The sequence below is a fragment of the Diabrotica undecimpunctata genome, chromosome 3 (assembly GCF_040954645.1).
Source record: "Diabrotica undecimpunctata isolate CICGRU chromosome 3, icDiaUnde3, whole genome shotgun sequence".
In the NCBI taxonomy this organism is placed as follows: Eukaryota; Metazoa; Arthropoda; class Insecta; order Coleoptera; family Chrysomelidae; genus Diabrotica; species Diabrotica undecimpunctata.
Window position 1 is genome coordinate 62,434,965 of NC_092805.1, and position 19,828 is coordinate 62,454,792.

Genomic DNA, 19,828 nt, shown 5'->3' on the forward strand with positions numbered 1-19,828 from the left:
TTGTGTAAGATACTGTAGTTTAAACAATGTATATTTCTTAAACTGTATATGTCTGTAGGCTTTTTGTTTGTGTTTTGGAGCTTGAGAATAAATTTTAAACAATGTTAAATGTACTCAATCCTCCTCCTCAGTCCTAATCGCGCTTTTAGGGATGTGGTGACGCCATGAACTTTTTATAATTTTTTCTAATTTTCTTTCATCGTGTCCTGTCCTAGGCTAATTGTTCGGCTTCGTGTAACACTAAACGAGTGTTCTTATCATTCTTTTTATTTGATCCAGCCAACTGCTAGGAGCTCTCCCGCTTGGTCTTTTTTCTTCAACTGTCCCCTTGATGATCAGTTTTTCTATCGTACCTGTTCTTCTGGAAATGTCTTGTAAATATTTAGTATCTTTTTTTTCTATTTTATTCTTTAAGAACTGTTTTTTTTTTATAAATATAATATCTAAATTTCGTATAAGTTTTTAATTACTACTTTATGAGATAGACAAATATTAACTGTAATTCTTGACCCAATGTGTCCTTTAAATCTGTTCACGTTTACTTTTGGGAGTGTACATAAATAATTGTTCTGTGTCGTCAAAAACTAATTTGTTCAAGATGTTGTACTTTTTTTACTATTCTGCTGTATACTCAATGTATAATTGAGAAATGGGATTTTTTTATATTATAAACATTTTTTCTCTTGGCTTTTTATGTATAAACTATCTTTTCTATGTATAAATGGGTTTTCCATCTTATTTTTGGTCTTCCTCTTGATCTATTTAATACTGGTTTCCAGTTTATTATCTTTCTAATTAGTGCATCTTCTTCTTTTCTTTGTATGTATCCAAACCATCTTAGTCTTTGTGATTTAAAAATTTTTATTTTTGGTTTTCTGTTTTGCGAGACATGCCATTACTTTTTACATATATATATATATATATATATATATATATATATATATATATATATATATCGGTACCTCGGAGGTAAAGGACACTATGTCCATTTTCTTACTTTTTCAGGAGAGCAGTTTTAAAATTTTTTACATATGTAATCAGTAAATACTCAAATGTTTCTTATATTTAACCAAGATTAATATATTATTATTGTGGTATGTATAATCGTTTTTCATTCCATGAAGTGTTATATACCTGAGGTTTACCGCTCATTATTTAAATTTTTTTAAAAAATGTGTAGTTGGACATAGTGATGTTTACCTCTAACAACTTTTTTAAATAATGTGGCATTGCATGTTAAGGTCTTTACGAAATAAACAATACAAACACATTAAACACCCTATACTATTATTTTATTAAAGGTAAATATTATAATGTTATAATAATTAAGTAAAATTATAGACGACAAGTTTCAAAATTGTTAAAAGAGATGCTCCATATCATCTTCATCTTCTTGTGGGTAATCGTTTGTGGCTACATCGCTATGTGTTAAATTTGGATAAAACGCATGACAAACTGACGGAACAAAAGGCAGTAGTGCAATTAAGTCATTGTACTTTTTTTTGTGATTGGTAATGGGATTACTGAGACTTGATTTAATTGGGCTGGAAACGTTACTTGCTGTCTTCGATACCTCATGAAGTCCACTTCATACATATTTTGATTATTGAAATTGGTTTTATAAAAGAACTTTCCAATGTGTTCTTGTTGGACTTGTAGGAAAACACATGTTGACAGTAGAACAGGGTCTTTATTAACATTTTTTTTTCTACTTACAAAAGGAGGATTAGATGACAAAAAGTTTTAAAGTTTTTGAAATCTGCATGTTCCATATTGTGCACTGTGTATTTACCTGATGTTTGCCTAACTAGTTGTTGCCAGTCCCATGGTGTTAAAAGGGCCAAATTGGAGAGTTTCTTTCTTTTTCTTTCGATTAAAGCATGAACAGTGTCTGCTTCCATATGTGTGTGCCCTTTCAGTAAACACTTTTGAGTGATCGTCTTTATGTACAGTATCCAAAAATAGCACATTATAATACTTATATTTTTATTTTGTCCATAGCAGTTATTGGTCCAAAATGTGATGTCCTCTACTTGACTACTTGGAATTGTATTGTCAGCCCATTTCAAAATTGACGAGACAATTTCATTTGCACCTCGGGCCCCTTTCGATTCATCCCACAATATACATTGTACAAAAAAATCACTGGCATCATGTAATGTAAAATTTATTGTCCATAGCTTCCTTTTGTAGAAACTAATACAATTGTTTGTTAGTGGTGAATTCAAACGTTTTTGCAAATCACCAGATAGTACTTTGTATTTTGGTGACTCTTTAGCTATTATAAAGTCTAATTGTTTTAAGTTATACCGAGTTTTAGATTCAATTAGGTGAGCATCATGATCAGCCTGTACACTGGTTAGTTCATCTGCAGTAAGATTATTTTTTAATTGAGCGGTGAATGTACTGCATGTATCGCAAATGTCTCTTTCGGGCGGTTTACCCGAAACGACAACTTGAAGTCTTTATTAAAAATATCTGCGTTCAACCACTTTTTTGCTCTGAGCTTTGGATCTACATGTCTTTCATTGCATTCATCAATGTACAGTTGATACATCTTTTCTATTGTAAGTTCTGTGCCCAGATAATCCCTCTTACTCCTTTCTCTGGAATAATGACTCTCGTATTTTGGGAATGATTTAATATGTTGATTTATACTATTTATGGTTTCGGTAGGAGTTTTATTGGTTGGCGTGTGTCTACCTCTTTGATCAGGTTTTATTAAACCTCCTGGCTCAATTTTTTTCAACATATTTACTACTACTAAATTAGATATACAAAGTGTGTTTAAAAACATAAACTTGCACAACTTCAATAGCTGATTATTCACTGTAAACTGGTAGTGTAGTGTACCTATTATTTTTAGATTTGGTAGAATTTAGATCTTTTTTTCTTGATCAAAGAGTAGGTTGGATGTCGATACATAAGAAGATAAATTGCTTTTTAAGATCTGAAACGTTTGTCTCAGTCCAGTATGAGTTGAAAATTGTTTGTCTTTCGTATTCTGGCAATCTTTCAGAGCATTTCATGCGACACATGCAAGGAGGCTTTAACATTTTTGCAGGCATGTCTTTGCCTCTTTTACTGAGATACTCTTTCCCACCAGCTATTTTTCGTTTGCGAACATTACAGGCCCAATTTTGTTAATTTACTACACGTTTTTTACCTTTTTGTTTGCACTTAGTTATATTTTGTACCTTTCTTTTAACACTTTTCTCTTCTAAAATAACTTCATTATGTTCATTGAAATTGCCTGCATCACTGCTTAGGGATAAATCGTCCTGAAGAAGAGTTTTTTATTACCCCACTAATCGTAGGAGTAATAATAGCTTTCTCTTTTATCTTTGTTTTCGATGGTTTACTTATACGTCTCATATCATTGTCGTCCGATTCTGAGCTTTCACCACTTAAAGGCTCATAGATTTTATCAATATCCGAATTTTCATCTCCAAACAAATTATCATTTTCGTCCACTTCTTTCTTATAACGAATATATTACATCAAACCAGCTAAAAGAAGGACTTGAATCGTGTTTTTTTATTATAATTTATGAAAATATTTTAATTCAAAAATAATGTTAAAAAATAAAAAATTTAGACATGACTTTAAATTATTAGGTTTAATTTCAAATCGAGAGCTATCATTCGTTTATCGTAAAGTGTAGCACAAAACTGTATTGGGTTGTGGCATACTAGAATAAATAAAACACACTGGAAAAATTAAAAATTTAATTTGAAATTAATACAAAATGAATAACTTTTACAGTGGAAGTGTGGAATTGAAATATATGTATTATAATTCTAAACTGCTGAAATAATAGTATTTTGTCATATGTCCATTATTAAAAAATTCTTCAAACATTTTGGACATTAACTCAACCGTCTCTCTGGTTATTAAATTTATTAGATACCGTTTTTTGTTGTTAATAATAAAAATAATATTTATCTAAACACATTTTTAAACGTTATTTTTTTATTTAGATTTAGTGTAATTCCGTTATCTGTGATGACAACAATGAATTGTTTCACCAACCATTGTCTCCAGTCTGAACCAGAGATATGTAAGAGAGGCTCTCTTATATATCTCTGGTCTGAACACTGGTTTACATTGGGAAAAAAAAGTGTACCATTTTTATATGACGGGAAGTGTACAAGGGTATATAACACTATGTCCGGATGGTAAATGACGGTGCACACATATAGTAGAGGTAAACAACACCAAGTCCACATGGTGTTGTTTACCTCTGACTGGAAGTGGACTTGGTGTTTATTAAAAAGTCGGTAACTTGCCGTAAAATTATCTTTAGACATAGTATGGTTTACCTATGTGTAGAGCCAGAAAAGTTATATTCAAAAGTGCAATAATCTAAATTTCGATAAAAATGGACATAGTATCCTTTACCTCCGGGGTACACATATATATATATATATATATATATATATATATATATATATATATATATATATATATATATATATATATATTGAGTGAGGGGAGTAGGCAGATTGAGACCCCGAACTCGAACCAAACCGTATCACTCTTGATAATGGCTCCAAAATGGGTGCCGAAACGTCGAGTTTTAAATTCTTAACGCGGTTCTTCCCGAGAACTCAGTAATTTTCATTTATCTGACCGCGGAAACTATATATATATATATATATATATATATATATATATATATATATATATATATATATAAGTATATCCCTTATTTTTGGAGTGCAAATATTTATACACCTAGGAGTAAATCCTGGTAGTGCTAGATTCGAGCTCCAGAGGTGTCTAACACTTGCCTACCAGCTTAAACCATCCATGTTTAGTAGGCTTCACCCTAATGTATAACCTTAAACTAATTTTAGTGTCAAAAATGCTCACTTACCAGTATATACAAACATGCTCACACAGAATACAAATAAAATATAAAGAAAAAGATAAAATATGTCAAAAATATGTAGTTCAAAATACAAGAAATAGAATTGTAAAAAAACTTCTCATCAAAGAACAATACAATAGTTGATAACTTTTCATAAAAAGTCCTTTCAGATTGCATCCGATCTTGAGCGCCTTGAATCCAGTTGTGCTGAATGCGCTTGATGTCTTCCGACCACATTATTGGAGGACGTCCTCGATTACAATAAGCATCTAAGTATAATCTTCATAATAAAATTTTCTTGATCCATCTTCCATATCTGATTTTGGCAACAGGTCCTGCTCAGTTTCATTTCAACGTTGTAATTCTTTTCTTCGAAACTAGCTTTTTGAACCGGGAATGGCTCCAACAAAAGAAATAATAAAGATAAGACAAGATAAGATAGATAAGAAAAGACAGAGAAATAGATAACAAGAGAGATAGGTAAAATTTACCAAAGATAAGAGAAGATATGAAAAAGGGCGCCACTTAACTTTTTGAGGTTAGAAAGGGAACATTAAGAAACCTTAGAAACGAAAAGATATAAGGAGAAGTAATTAGGTTCTCAGACCAAATACAAGAAAAGATATTAACAGTTAATAATTAAATAAATGTGGTAAACACACTGCATAAACAAATAATAAACATGTTCGTGGAATTCGTCCACCTATTTACCTACAAACATATACAGCCTGATCTTTCTCCTGGTCGAATATATCGTGATAGTTAAATATTTTTATTAGCAAATATTCTTCTTCTTCCTTAAGTGCCGTCTCCTGATCGGAGGTTGGATATCATCCTCACTATCTTTACTCTATCTACTGCTGCTCTGAAGAATTCTATAGAACTAACTTGAAACCAGTCCCTTAAATTCTTCAACCATGACACTCTCCTTCTTCCTATATTCCTTCCTCCTCTTATCTTTCCCTGTATTATCAGCCTTAGCAGTTCATATCGCTGTCCACATAGCAAATATTCAGAAATACTCTATTATCAGGAAACTTATTAGGAGTAGATAAGTAAAATTCAGTAGGTAAACAAAACAAAATATATTCAATAACTGAATCACCAGAAGGGTGAATTTCAAAAACAAGAAATACAAATAAATCTACCGTAACATGTTTTAAAAAAAATTCCAAAAGAGTAGATCATATAAATATCTCTCCTTAATGTTTTAGGCTTATCTCGAGATAACTAGCTTTGAAAGTAATAATTTATAGCAAGTTCAAAATAATACTAAATTAATTTAAAATAAAGTTGCAAAAGTACAGAGACAAGAAAATAAAAATCGGTTTTACCAAAAATTAAAATAAGGACCAAATCGCATTTTGGTCCACATCCGTGGTCAACCGGACTTGGTCTACAAGAAGCTACTCGCACGGCTTTTATTTAAATAATGAATGTTTGTAATTAATATTTGTTAATGAAAAGATATGAAAGTTAATTAAAGTTCTGAAAAGTTCTATTGATGAAATAGTGGTTCCTCTAGCTCTAGATGATGTTGCCTCTTAAATCTCACTGAATTTAAACTGTACTCAACTTTAGTATTAAACACTAAAGTTAATTTATAATGTATATTTGATCTACTCGGGTGTTAGATCAAACTACTTGACATACAATAGAAGTGTATATATACACTTACAGATAAATTCCCAGAGAAATAAATACGTCCAAACTCTTATACGACGCAACCAATAGTCAGTCTAATCCCTTAGACTACCCAACGAAAAGTAATTCGCCTTTTCTCAAATTGGACAAACTATCTCCTAGAACATAATAATCTCCACTTAAAGAATTCCTTCTTAACAACAACCGACTTATTTTCATTTTCGGCGCAAACATATAAACATAATGGTATTTTTTTAAGGACAAAGTAAGGAAATCAAAAGGACAAATAACTGTACAATATTGAGGGAAAGGTTCTCTTTGAAGTAAAGAAGCTGCTTTCTTGACCCAACTGTTACAAGTCGGATAAAGGTAGCTATTTGTAAGAAGCTTAACAAATTTTATTACTCTCTTTTTAGCGCTATAAAAAAAGGTCCTAGATGTTCTTTGTTCCCAAAAAATTTGACGACGAAAAATAAAGATACAAAATTCTACAGTACCGTTGCATTCTCATAAAAGACTAGCTCGGCACCTCTCATACATCGCATAAGGGAGATTTTTGGATATGGACATTGTCGTAGCTGCGGTTATTTAAGAGGATTTTTAAAATTAATCTTAGAGTCTTCTTCTTTCTATGCCGTCCCCATTAACGAAGGTTGGCGACCACATTTCTCTGTCTTTTGCAACGTGGAATAATTCGTCTACAGTCATGTTTGTCCAGTCTCAAATATTTCGCAGCCATGACTTTCTCTTTTTACCTTTCCCTTTTTGCTATCGACTCTACCCTACATGATGACCTACAGAAGACTATATTTATCATTCCTCAGTATGTGTCCAAGGTATGCAGTCTTGTGTACTTTTATTGTTCTCAACAATTTTTTGTCCTAGAGTAATATATAATAATTAGTTACTAATCTTATTATAAAAAAAAATGTTACAGTATTTTAAAAAAAATTAATTTAAAGGCAGGCATGATCTACTCGGTCTGAAATAAGGAGTATGTCGTCTGCCAACTTTAAGTTGTTTAGAAACTCCTCATTTATGTTGACTCCAATATTTTCCGATCCAGTTATTTTTGAATTTGATGACTTTTCTTTATATACTGAATTAGAAACAATTGCATCTTCTTTTTTATTAAACCCGTCTACTAGATGGAATTACCTTAAGGCCGATTGTAACTAATACCGAGAAATTATAGACTTTTTTTAGTATAGTCCCAGATTTAAATACATGAACTATCAATAAATAAGCCAAATTTATTTAAAACTCCCTTTATATCATTGACTCCTAAATATATTTAATAGAATAAAGAATGTTCAAACCTCGTTAGTATGAGAAAAAATACCTTACATAAATATAAACATAAAGCAAATTACAAAAATTTTCTTATTTATCAAAACATATATAAAACTAAACTTATCTTTAAACAAAAAACCAAAAACAAAAACCAAGACGGATTACATTTTTAAATAAATTAGATAAAAACACACATCTAAAAGATATTTTGAAACACTATAAGAAAGATTAAAAACAAATCAATTCAGAATGAAAAGTCTCCCTTAAAAAATACAAAACTTATTCAAGAAATATTTAATGAACTAGTACCACCATATTATTCTCGTCGTCTTCTAAAATACTGTAATAATGACAAGAAGTCGGCTTTTCATACTCAATCGGAAGAATTGCTTTAATCTGTTTGTTGCAAAAAAATTGAAAGTAGCATTAAAGCATTCTTGGAAATTCTCCTTTAGTTTGGATTTCACTTACAAAATATTGAATAGCCTTCCAATAATAGAGAAAATTTTAATCTTGAATAGATATTGAGTGGTCGGTGAATCAAAAATACACAGATAATTTGAAATAGGTATATAGTTGTTTGTTTAATGTTAAAATCGATGAAAAATCCATTACTCTCGTCAAATTATAGACCCATTTCGTTGTTATCCTACATTTCTAAAACTTTTGAAAGAGTAATCAAACTTAGACTAGAACATTTTAGATCTCTTCTACGGCACACTCAGTATCGATTCCGCCGTGGAGATAGCACAATCGATGCGGTTTCTCAGCTGGTTCTAGGCATCCAAACTTGTTATGTCCCTTTACTGTTCTAAAAGACACGCATGATGCCGTAGCTCTGAGTATTCTAAAAGAAAGCATAGTAAATATTGGTATTCTCGAGAAAGTACTGGAGAAAGCTGTTAAGCTATTATATTCGTGAACAGAAAAATTTATATCCGAGATCATAAAAATATATTACATGGTCTTCGCATCCTGAACTTCGAACCTGAACCTCGAAAAAGAAATGAATCCGTTTGTTTTAAATATTTATATTTAAATATTTATATATTTGCATACAGTTGGTACAGTATTAATCCCGATGCACGTCATTAGCTACGTCAGAGATCTAAGTTGACATTGTTGCCAAATTACAAAAAATCCTGAATTCATTTTAAATCAAATACATTACATAATTATTGCAGAAGCGGATTATACAAAAAAACAAATTAATATTCAATGTAAATAAATAAAAAAAATGTAAAATAGAAAACAAGAATTAAGTAATAATCTTACGTTAAAAATAATTTGAGCCACTTATGTAGTATAAAGAATTAAAACAGAATAAAAAATCAACACTTTATTCAATAATTCCTTACTGTGAAATGTTTTGTTATAACTAGATTTTCAAATGTTATTCAATATTTTTTATTTCAGCTTTATTTAAGTTTAAAATTTTATATAGGTAATTTGTGAACAATGTAAAAAAGTTAGTGCTTAAAAGTTACAAACTAGTACATGTTTCTTATATTTTCATCAATCTTATGTTTTTTTAGAAAAACTTTGTTTTATAATCAGTTGAAACCTATAAGAAATTAAGCTAAATTTTAATGCCTAAAGAGCCATAAGATGATTTACTTACTCATTACTGTCTTCTACTCTCTGTCACAGCTGCTACTTGAATCACTGTCACCAATTATATTAATAAGAATAGGTAGAATATCCTGTCTATCTAGTATATTCTCTCAGTCATACCACTTTTTAATTACATTTTCTGTATGACTAATAGAATTTTGCCATGTCTGGGGTATAACAGTATGTGTGGAGTTCTTTCCACATGTTTAAAGCATCAAATTCTTTATAACTATATCTGCCAGTATGTCGGTTATCATAATTTTTGTCAATTCCCCATATTAATTCTATAGCATTAAAATTACAGTGATATTTGACAGACAGACGTAATACTTTATGTCCATATTGTTCTGCGAAATCATCAACATTGTATTTTGGATGTAGCTTGTTTCTAAAAATAAATATTGATAACCGGAACTTAACTCTTATTAGGTGTACCTACTTACTACGCAACAATCTCCAAAAGCTCTTTTTTAACATTGTCCCATTAAATTGCAGTTTTCTGTTAATTAACCTATCTTTTATTTTAGTCTTGGCTGAAGAAATGTTTGGTGCTTTCTCTAACAACATACTATGTTATGGAGCGTTATCCATTGTAATTAGGGATGTATATACTATTTTAATGGAAATAAGCCACAATTGAAGATTAAAATAAGTTTATTGACGTTTCAATTTCCACTTCGGAAATCTTTCTCCTAGAATTTTTTTCAACATTCTGCTTGAATATGCTGGACGTAACTTCAAGCCCTTTGGTATTATTTTATTGTCTCTACATCTTTGTAAAAATTTGATTGAATTTTTACAATGTGCCAGTTTTTTGTAAAGAATTAAGAAAGTGGAAATTGAAACGTCAATAAACTTATTTTAACCTTCAGTTGTGGCTTATTCCCATTAAAATAGTATATACTTTAAAATGCCACAAGAAAATAGCTTCAAAACAATATTAATTAGGAATGATTTAATTAATATTAACTTTTTGATAGTTGATTTTCAAACCATGATAAACAAATTACTTGATTCATTTCCCCATGGTAGTACATCAAAGCCGATTTAGAGGAAAATATAGCCTCTGCACTTTCAATGAAGTTATTTTTATTACTAGCATAAAGAATAATATCTTCTTCCTGTGGTGCCTATCCGTTACGGATGTTGGCTACTAGCATGGCCATTTTAACTTTATTAACCGCAGCTCGAAATAGTCCTGAAGTGGTCAAGGAAAACCATTTTCGTAAGTTCTGGAGCCAAGATATTCTTCTTCTTCCTGGTCCCCTCTTTCCGTAGACCTTTCCTTGTAAAATAAGTTGCAGCAGGTTATATCTATGATCGTTTAGCATTATATGTCCAAGATATTCTAGCTTGCGTTGTTTCACTGTGGATATTATTTCACATGTTTTATCTATCCGACGTAGAACCTCAATGTTTGTTATTTGGTCCACCCAGGAGATCCTCAGTATCCGTCTATAACACCACATCCGTCTATAACGCCCCGAGTTTTCCCATGGATGCCTCGGTTAGTGTCCATGATTCAACCCCATAGAGCAGCACTGTCAATACGTAGCATCTCAATAAACGGAATTTTGTTTTTAAGGGTAGGTCGTGGCTCTTAAATATCTTGCTGATTGTGACAAATGCTGACCTGGCTTTTTCAATTCTTTGTTTTATCTTAACTGAGTGGTCCCATTGGTCGTTTATGGTGGTTCCTAAATAGTAGTAACGGGGCACTTGGAGTATTTGTTGCTAATCTACCAGTATTGACTTGGTGGAATATGCTTCTTACTGATGACCATGTATTTTGTTTTCTTGGTGTTAAAATCAAGCCCGTATTCTTGACTGATTCTCCACAATTGCGTTAATAGTGTCTGTAAACCTTCTAAACTGTCTGCAAAGAGGATGGTGTCGTCTGCATATCTAATGTTATTCAGACGCTCACCATTTATGAGAATACCCTCTTCGATATGCTCTAAGGCCTGGCTCATGACGTGTTCCGAATAGACGTTAAATAATAAGGGAGAGAGTATGCAGCCCTCTCGTACTCATCTCTTTATTGCAACTTTTTCTGTTAGTTGTTCTTTTACCCGAATCGTTGCTGATTGGTTGTAGTATATGTTCTTGATTACTCGAAGGTCTTTGTTATCCAGGTTAGTTGCCTTTAGTATATCCATGAGATATAAGAAAGAATAATGTATCTACCAAAAAATATTATTTTAACACCATTACGTTTTCAATGCTTAAATATATTCCGTTTCAATATCAGTTTTAATATACTAATACACTTCTTTTATTCTTATTTTGACATGAGCACGATTTATTCTAAAAAATCAAAGTTTCATTTATAAAAATAAACTTGTATAGTTCCTTATGGTTATATTTTTATTATAATATCAAATATTCTGCTCTCTTCACAGCAATATGAGACTGTTCTATCAGTCCTCGCCTTGGATCATCTTTTAGCCATTTAACACCAATATCTTTTAGTACAATACTGAATACTGAGTGACATATGACAACCACTAAACAGTTCTTTTTTCTTCAATTGAAACCATAAAGAGATCAAAATCACATATTCTTCAGAAAATAATTAAATTTAATTTCATGTTAAAGAAATCTGTTTAACGTAATACACTTAATAATATATAACTAAAAGTATACTTCCTTCATATATACTGTAAATTGTATTACGAATTTCGTTTGTAATTATTATTTCAGTACTGGTAACTTTCTTAGGTCTAGTACGATTTTTGACTGGTGATGTTAGAGGTGTATTAGCTTTTACGGCCTGTGAGATAGAACTAAATGTTGAAATATGTAAATTTAAAGCTACAGCTAAAACCAGAATATATATTTTTAACATCTACATAAACATAGTATAAAAAATACATTACATATTTCCCTAACAGCGGTGGACGGTAAAATGGGACCGTTATTATTACGTTTCTGTTCAAAATATTAAATCAAAGAAGCTACCATCACTTAAAATCGACTATTTAACTTCTTATGTGACATTTTTGAATTAAATCATACAAATTTTGTTCCAATAAGAATTAGAGTTTTATTAATAGTAAATATTAAAACAAATTCACAGTAAAAACAAAGTGTCAACACAGCAACTGTCAAACAAGTATTACCAATTTATGCCAAAATGGCACTTTCGTTGGATCTTATTTAAAGTGCGATCCGGACAAGTGTACTTCATAAAAACCCTTTATGATCCACTTATACAAATTGAATAAAAAAAAGTTATGTTTGTAAAAAAGCTCCAGTGTTGTTATACAAAACGCTGATGATATTTGTTTTTATGTAATCCATAAGTTATACGAGAAATGTTTAAAAGAATTATGATATATTATGTATTGTATTAAAGCTTGTTTAAGCGACTTAAACTTTAGCGTAACTTCAGAAAAATCAGCTACCTGTATTTCATATGACACAGATTAAGTTTACCTGGTAATATCACCATTAGTGACTATATTATACCTATTGTTGATAATTACACATATTTGTGTAATGTTTTGGAAAAAAATTATTATGATCTAATCATATCTACTATCTACAAGCAAGATGTGAGAAATGGGTGAAATCGTTTAAAGTTATTTCTAAACAAAAATGAGGATCTGACGTAAACACATCGCTATTGTTTTACAAAGCTTATAGTCGCTCGCTAATAGATTATGGGTATACATTATATGGTTCTTCTTCCAACATAACCTTATGTAAGTTAGATAGAATACAACTATCAATATATGTTTTGGACCCATCAATTCGCCACCAAATCATAAAATTTTATCTGAAGCAGAAGAGCCTTCTATGTCTTTTCAAAGACAATATTTAGGCAATAAATTGTTTATAAACAACAGGGTATATAACAAATTTCTGTTAAACATATATAACAGCCATTAAATTCACGAACATAACAAATCCTTACTGGAAAAAGGATGACTCCCATTAGCGGACGCCTTTATTGATACCAATGTATATAATAAATAAATTAAACAATGTAATAAGCAACTATTCTGTCAGTATCAGCTTGAGGCTATGTTTTATAAGCCGCACATTATATTCCCCATATATTCTAATTTTCGATGTATAAATAACGTGATTATAAATACATAAATTTATAAAGACGGCATCACATTCGTTTGGATTAAGGGTCGCGCAGATATTCCTGGTAACGAAGAAGTCGATATTGCAGCGAAAAGTGCTTGTAAGACTGGAATAGAAGCAACTATTAAAAGTAATAACTATTTCTTGCAACTAATAAAGAAACATTTGAGGAACAAATGAAAACTGTATGTAGAAGTGTAGCTCAGGCTCATAACAGTCACTATTATCCAAGTCATCCAACCCCTTACAACATCATATGCGTCCAGTACTCCATCCATCCTATGCCTCTATAGCCCAACTTAAGCCTTGGCCACCCTCAGCAAACCTTTTCACTCGTTAGGGTGTGCAGCCGTTCTTTTCCACAATTAACTGCCAAGTAAATTTCTTGCGTCCTCATCCACATCATTCTCCTATCGCTTTCTCAGTCTTCCAATAGGTTTCTTTCCCTACATTCTTGCAATTAACAGTTTTTTTATAAAAAGTGGTTCTTTATATATTATAATATTTCATAAATGTATCTGATTCGCCACGTGTTGTTTTTATTAAGTATTACATCTCTAAAAAATGACATCTATGAAACTTACAAAATGGCACAATCGATAAAAAACAAAGTGAAGGTTAAGAAGAATGTTAAGGTATATGGGTTATTTTAAAACAAGTTCTTTATAGATCCAAATAAATAATAGAATGTAGGTATAGTATGTGAAAATTCATGTAAGATAAGTATTGTAGAGTATGTAAAATTTGTATACATCGCTACCTGTGCGAGTGTGCCGAATATGTGTTAAGGAATACCTTGTGTAAGCATATGCACTTGATAAGAATTTATGAGGAGCACATGGATACGATACATGGATACGATACTATATCTGGACAAAACAAAAACATACATCGATTGTTACAACGGGAACGACAATAAACGAAAAGAGGCTCAAATTACATCTATTGCAGGAAGAATCAATAAAAGATTTATACAAAAGAAGACTAGACCAAAAACTAAAAGAATTCAGATATGACACGTTAGATGAAATGCATGAACACATAAAAACCTGCCTGATTTCAGCGGCCTTAGAAGCTCTTGGAGAAGACGACCAAAGGAACACCCATCAGAATATCAAATTAAGGGAAGACACATTGAAATGCATAAAAGAAAAGAAAAAACTACACATAAAATACCTAAACACCAAATAACAGGAAGACTTAGACCTATATAGAGCGAAAAACAGAGAGGTAAAGAAAAGAGTAACAAATGAAAAGAACGAACGATGGGAACAAGCATGCACAGAGATAGAACGACATATCGGAGGAACGAGAAATTCAGAATCATGGCGAATATTAAAAGCACTTCAACGAAATAAGACAGAGAAAACCCAGATCGGCAAAATTAGTGAAAACGAGTGGCAAGAATACTACGTAGAACTACTTACAGAAAACCGTCCCCAATTTCAGGAAGAGAATATAGAACATGCAGGAAATGGGGCATACGACCAGATAGAAATAAGCCTGGCAGAAGTTAAGAGAGCAATCAAGACATTGAAGAACAAAAAAGCCAAAGGACCCGGAGGAATACCAAATGAACTGATTAAAAACGGAACGGAAAAGCTATTCCGCATGCTACATAGAATGTTCGAAAGAGGACTAAATGGAGAAGAAATACCTGCGGAATGGACACAAGCATACATCACATCCATACATAAGAAAGGAAACAGGAAAAAATGTGAAAACTATAGAGGAATTAGTATAATATCGTCGGTAGGTAGACTTTACGGGAAAATTATTAAGGAAAAACTAGAAACTGAAATAATAGGAAAAATTGGAGAAGACCAAGCAGGGTTCACAGTAGGAAAATCATGCCTAGATCATACGTACACATTAGAACAACTGATAGAGAAGAAAATGGCAAAAGGTAGACCGGTCCATCTGGCCTTTGTTAATCTAAAGAAAGCATATGACTCAATACCTAGAGTCAAATTATGGGAAGCAATGAATGATCTCGGAATCAGACAAACACTAATAAAAGCAGTTAAAGCACTATACAAAGAAAACAAAGTAGCTATTAAATGTGGAAATAAAGCCTACAACCCATTTAAGACGACAAAAGGACTTCTACAAGGCTGTGCTACGTCCCCTACTCTGTTTAAAATATTCTTGGAAAAGACACTCAAACCATGGAGGAGAAAGTGCGAAGGAATGGGCATACCAGTAAGAGACGAATACCTATACACCTTAAGTTTTGCCGACGATCAAGTAGTCATCGCACAAGACGAAGAAGATCTCAGCTTTATGCTCAGAAAACTAGAAGAAGAATATAAAAATAACGGAATGGAAATAAACTTAGAGAAAACCGAATACCTAACAACAGAAAACAAGGATATGAGAAACCTAGAGATAGACGAGGGAAGACAAATAAATGGAACAGATAAATTCAAGTATTTAGGAACCATAATATCGAACCAGGGAACAACAGAAGAAGATATAAACAACAGACTGAGACAAACAAGAAACTATATAAGACAACTAAACTCAGTGTTGTGGGATAAGAACATTACGATAAAGACAAAAAAGAGAATATATAATACCCTGACAAGAAGTATCCTGACATATGGGTCCGAAAACTGGACAATAAACAAGAGAAATAGAGGTAGAATAAGAGCAGTAGAAATGGAGTTCCAGAGGAAAAGCTATAGACTTACAAAAAGAGACAGAATTGAAAACGCAGAGATTAAGCGGAGAATGGGAGTGCAATCAGACATAATCGACTATATAGAGGAGAAGAGACTATCCTGGTACGGCCACGTCAGAAGAGCGGACAGAGGACGCTGGATAAACAAAATCACAGAATGGAGCCCGATTGGAAGAAGAAAGAGAGGAAGACCCCGAAGGTCATTCAGAGATGAAATCGACGAGGCTATGGAGAAAATAACCCTGCGAGATGGAGACTGGAATGACAGGGAAAATTGGAGAAAACGGTTGAGTGAAGGAAGACAGTGAAAACTGTGGAAATCCTTAGTAGTAGTAGTAGTACATGGATACGAACTCTGTTTTGGGTAATGTTGCAACCTGTTTGGAAGAAACTTCAATTATAAAATGTAGGCATCAGGACGAAATTAATGAGTTTGTCAGAGGGAAGGTAGAACCGAGTATTAAATTTGATTAACAATTTTTGTTGCTCACATGTATGTTTTCTTTTGTATAATGTATTAAATTTTTATTTTAGGTTTGTAGACTTATTTATAAGAAAGTTAGTTAATAATTTAACATTATTATAGATTTTACTTAATTGGTATATATAGTAAAATTTCTTATAAGATTATATATACGCACACTTAGGTTAGGTCTGAATTTTAAAGCCATGGTAGTAATGATGTTATTGATAAACTTTTTTATTAGAGTCGTTTTTTGTTAATCGGAATATCCTGGGTCCTATGCAAGGTTTAGAAGGGTTTTACCTTCGACATTGCATAAATAAGGGCTTTCCCTTCTTTGATTTCTCAGATTTTTAATAAATAATAAACACATTTTAAACTAGCTATTTAGTCTTTTATTTGATTTTCAGTAGTTATTTCTAGTAAACGTTTGCTTTATTTTGTTTAAACAATTTTGCACAGCACTCAATTCAAAATATGTGTTTATTATCATACACGTATGGTAAAATCTAACAGAATTTAGTGACAGGTTCTAGAAATTAAACTGCATACAAATTTGTATACGAAAATGGTTGCGTTTCGATTTAATATAAGTCTTTTACCACTTCCTAACACGTGTTTCTGGGTCTACCCGTCATTAGAGAGAGTTTATAAGAACACTCAAATCAAATTAAAACGCACCGACTACTCTGGCAATTATAGAAAAAATAATTACCAGAGTATGCTACTAGAGACATCTAGTGAGGAAAGATGAAGTTAAATTACAAATTTTAATACAAAATGTACAGGATAGTGAACAGTTGAAGAAAATGGAGGATACCTATGTCCAAAAGTTGTTGCAAGAGCTTGACAGAAAATGATGATGATGATGTAGTTTTTCTATTCTATGTATTATTGATTCCCCTTTCATTTTGACATATTTCTACTCTGATTTATTTACTATCCTTATGTATAATTATGCGTTCTGGCTTTCTATCGCCTAAAAGCCTTCCGATAAGGAATAACTTTAATTGTCCAACAATATTTTATTATTATCGAACATTATCGTTACAACTTTCCTGCATTTACTAATAGATTATATTGTCTTATTGTTTTCTGCTCCTTATATAAAATATAATAATTATTATTTACTTATAATAATTATTTAAAATATATTGCTTATAAAAATATTTCTTTACAGGAGTCACGAACGAACAGCCGATGATCAAGAAACTATTTACGAAGAACTTCTTCACATTCGGGCGTTAGCTCACTTATCCAACTCCGTGAAAAGGGAGTTAGCTTCGGTTATTGTTTTTGAAGCTCATCCGAAAGCAGGGACTGTACGTAAGTATGATCATAAAAAAAGCTACAAAATATTGCTGTCAAATACAGTCTGTAAATGGAAAAAAAGTATTAAAACAAACAACACAACATAAAATAATGAAGAAACTTCCATTCATTACCAATATTTTAAAAAACAGCAAATTTGGTTTTTATTAATTGTTTATTTTTATATTTAATGTATTATATTTTGTAGTATTTCACCAAGGTGACGAAGGCAGATCCTGGTATATTATTGTTAGAGGCTCTGTAGATGTTGTCATCCACGGAAAAGGAACCGTCAACACTCTACACGAAAGCGATGATTTTGGAAAACTGGCTCTGATCAATGATGCACCAAGGTAGGTTAAATTATTTCAAAAATTAGCTCATTTTTGTAGTAATGTATTTGTTTATATAAAACTACCTTTTTAACTATCTAACACCAGCTTACCATGAGAGGTGAGAAATAATAGCGGTATTAAAAGTACATAAAAAAGTGTTTGAACGTTGGTGAAATCACATGTGATGCTGTCTTAGGTGTAGCTCCATTTGACCTGAATACCATTGAATTCAAAGAGTATGGAGGTTATGTAATTAACAAACCCAATATAATTGAAATTAATAAAAGAAAAAGGGTTGAAATGGCCAAGGAGCCTCACGTTTCGAGTGAAGATGACAATAATTAATTTGATACGTCTGACTATTCAAAACTAGAATAATTAACAAAATAAATACGGTAGTACTTATATTTTAGATAACTATTGCTATAGAAGTAGTGTTTATTAATTTCATACTCAATGAAATCGGACAAAATGTCAAAATAAAAGACAAATGATTCAGATAATAGTTCTTAGATCCACTTATTAACAATACTAAATTACCCTATATCGCTGCAATGACTTTCAACCAAGGACTAAAAGCAAGTCTCTAGATGAGCCTTCGACATGCTTCTTCAAAGTTATAATGAACATCCCTCCAAGCTTCGACTATCAAAATTTTGTATTCACAACGGATTCAACATTTGACCTCTGTATGTGAATTATTAGAAAAGAAAATTATCAGCAGATGACACAATGACATAAAAAAGAAGCTAATCTCGAGTCTTCCATCCAATCTTTATATACAATTCTGCCTTCCTTGTAAGATAACTTTAATATAATATTCAAAGGGAAGGGAAGATGAGAAAAGAAGACGATATGATATCCACCTCGCATTTTGGAAAACGACTAGGTTCTTATTTTTCACGCAAAAGGTTATATACAGGCATCCGGCCTTCTAGTATTTTCTTAGTCAATTAACAAATTTGCTTCTTAACTCTTGACAATAAACTCTGAGCATCTGCTTGAAGGGCTAAAGTCGCGGAAAAAACGAATGCAGTCACATTTTTTTAATAAATTACTACTATAATACTTTCGCTGTCGCTGTTAGAAATATTTACAGTCATAACGTCTTCTGCAAGGTCAGTAATACATTCGTTATTAAAATCACCATTATTATGGGATTGTTTAGATTCTTCAAGATCATCACCGGTCTAAATATCCTTTCTTCTTTCTAGAATACGCATTAACTCTTTTTAAGTAGGGTGCTTCTTTTTGTTCACCTTTGCAAATATACTTAAATTGTGCGTGTAAACTACTCTATGCGACTCTTCCTAATATTGATAAAGGAAGGTAGATATATTAACCTCGTCTTAGAGCCGATAAATGTACATACAGGGTGTTTCAAAAAAAGGTAACCCCGTCTCTAGGGTAGGTAAAAAACTGAAAAATAATTGGGGTTTGCTTTGTAAAAAATTTTTGTAACGCCATCCGTTTTCAAGATACAGGGCGTTGAAGAAAAAAAAATTTTACGCATT

At 31.7% G+C, this 19,828-nt stretch overlaps 1 protein-coding gene across 5 annotated transcripts in view; it reads left to right on the plus strand.

Annotated features, from left to right (window-relative positions):
• The window catches only part of Epac (Exchange protein directly activated by cAMP), a 665,395-nt gene that overhangs the window by 555,264 nt on the left and 90,303 nt on the right, over positions 1-19,828 (plus strand). For all 5 annotated transcript variants that reach the window (XM_072525991.1, XM_072525990.1, XM_072525995.1 and 2 more), the window contains 2 exons: positions 17,849-17,994; positions 18,188-18,332. In XM_072525991.1, the coding sequence (XP_072382092.1) occupies positions 17,849-17,994; positions 18,188-18,332 (291 nt within the window). The remainder of the gene's footprint in view (positions 1-17,848; positions 17,995-18,187; positions 18,333-19,828) is intronic.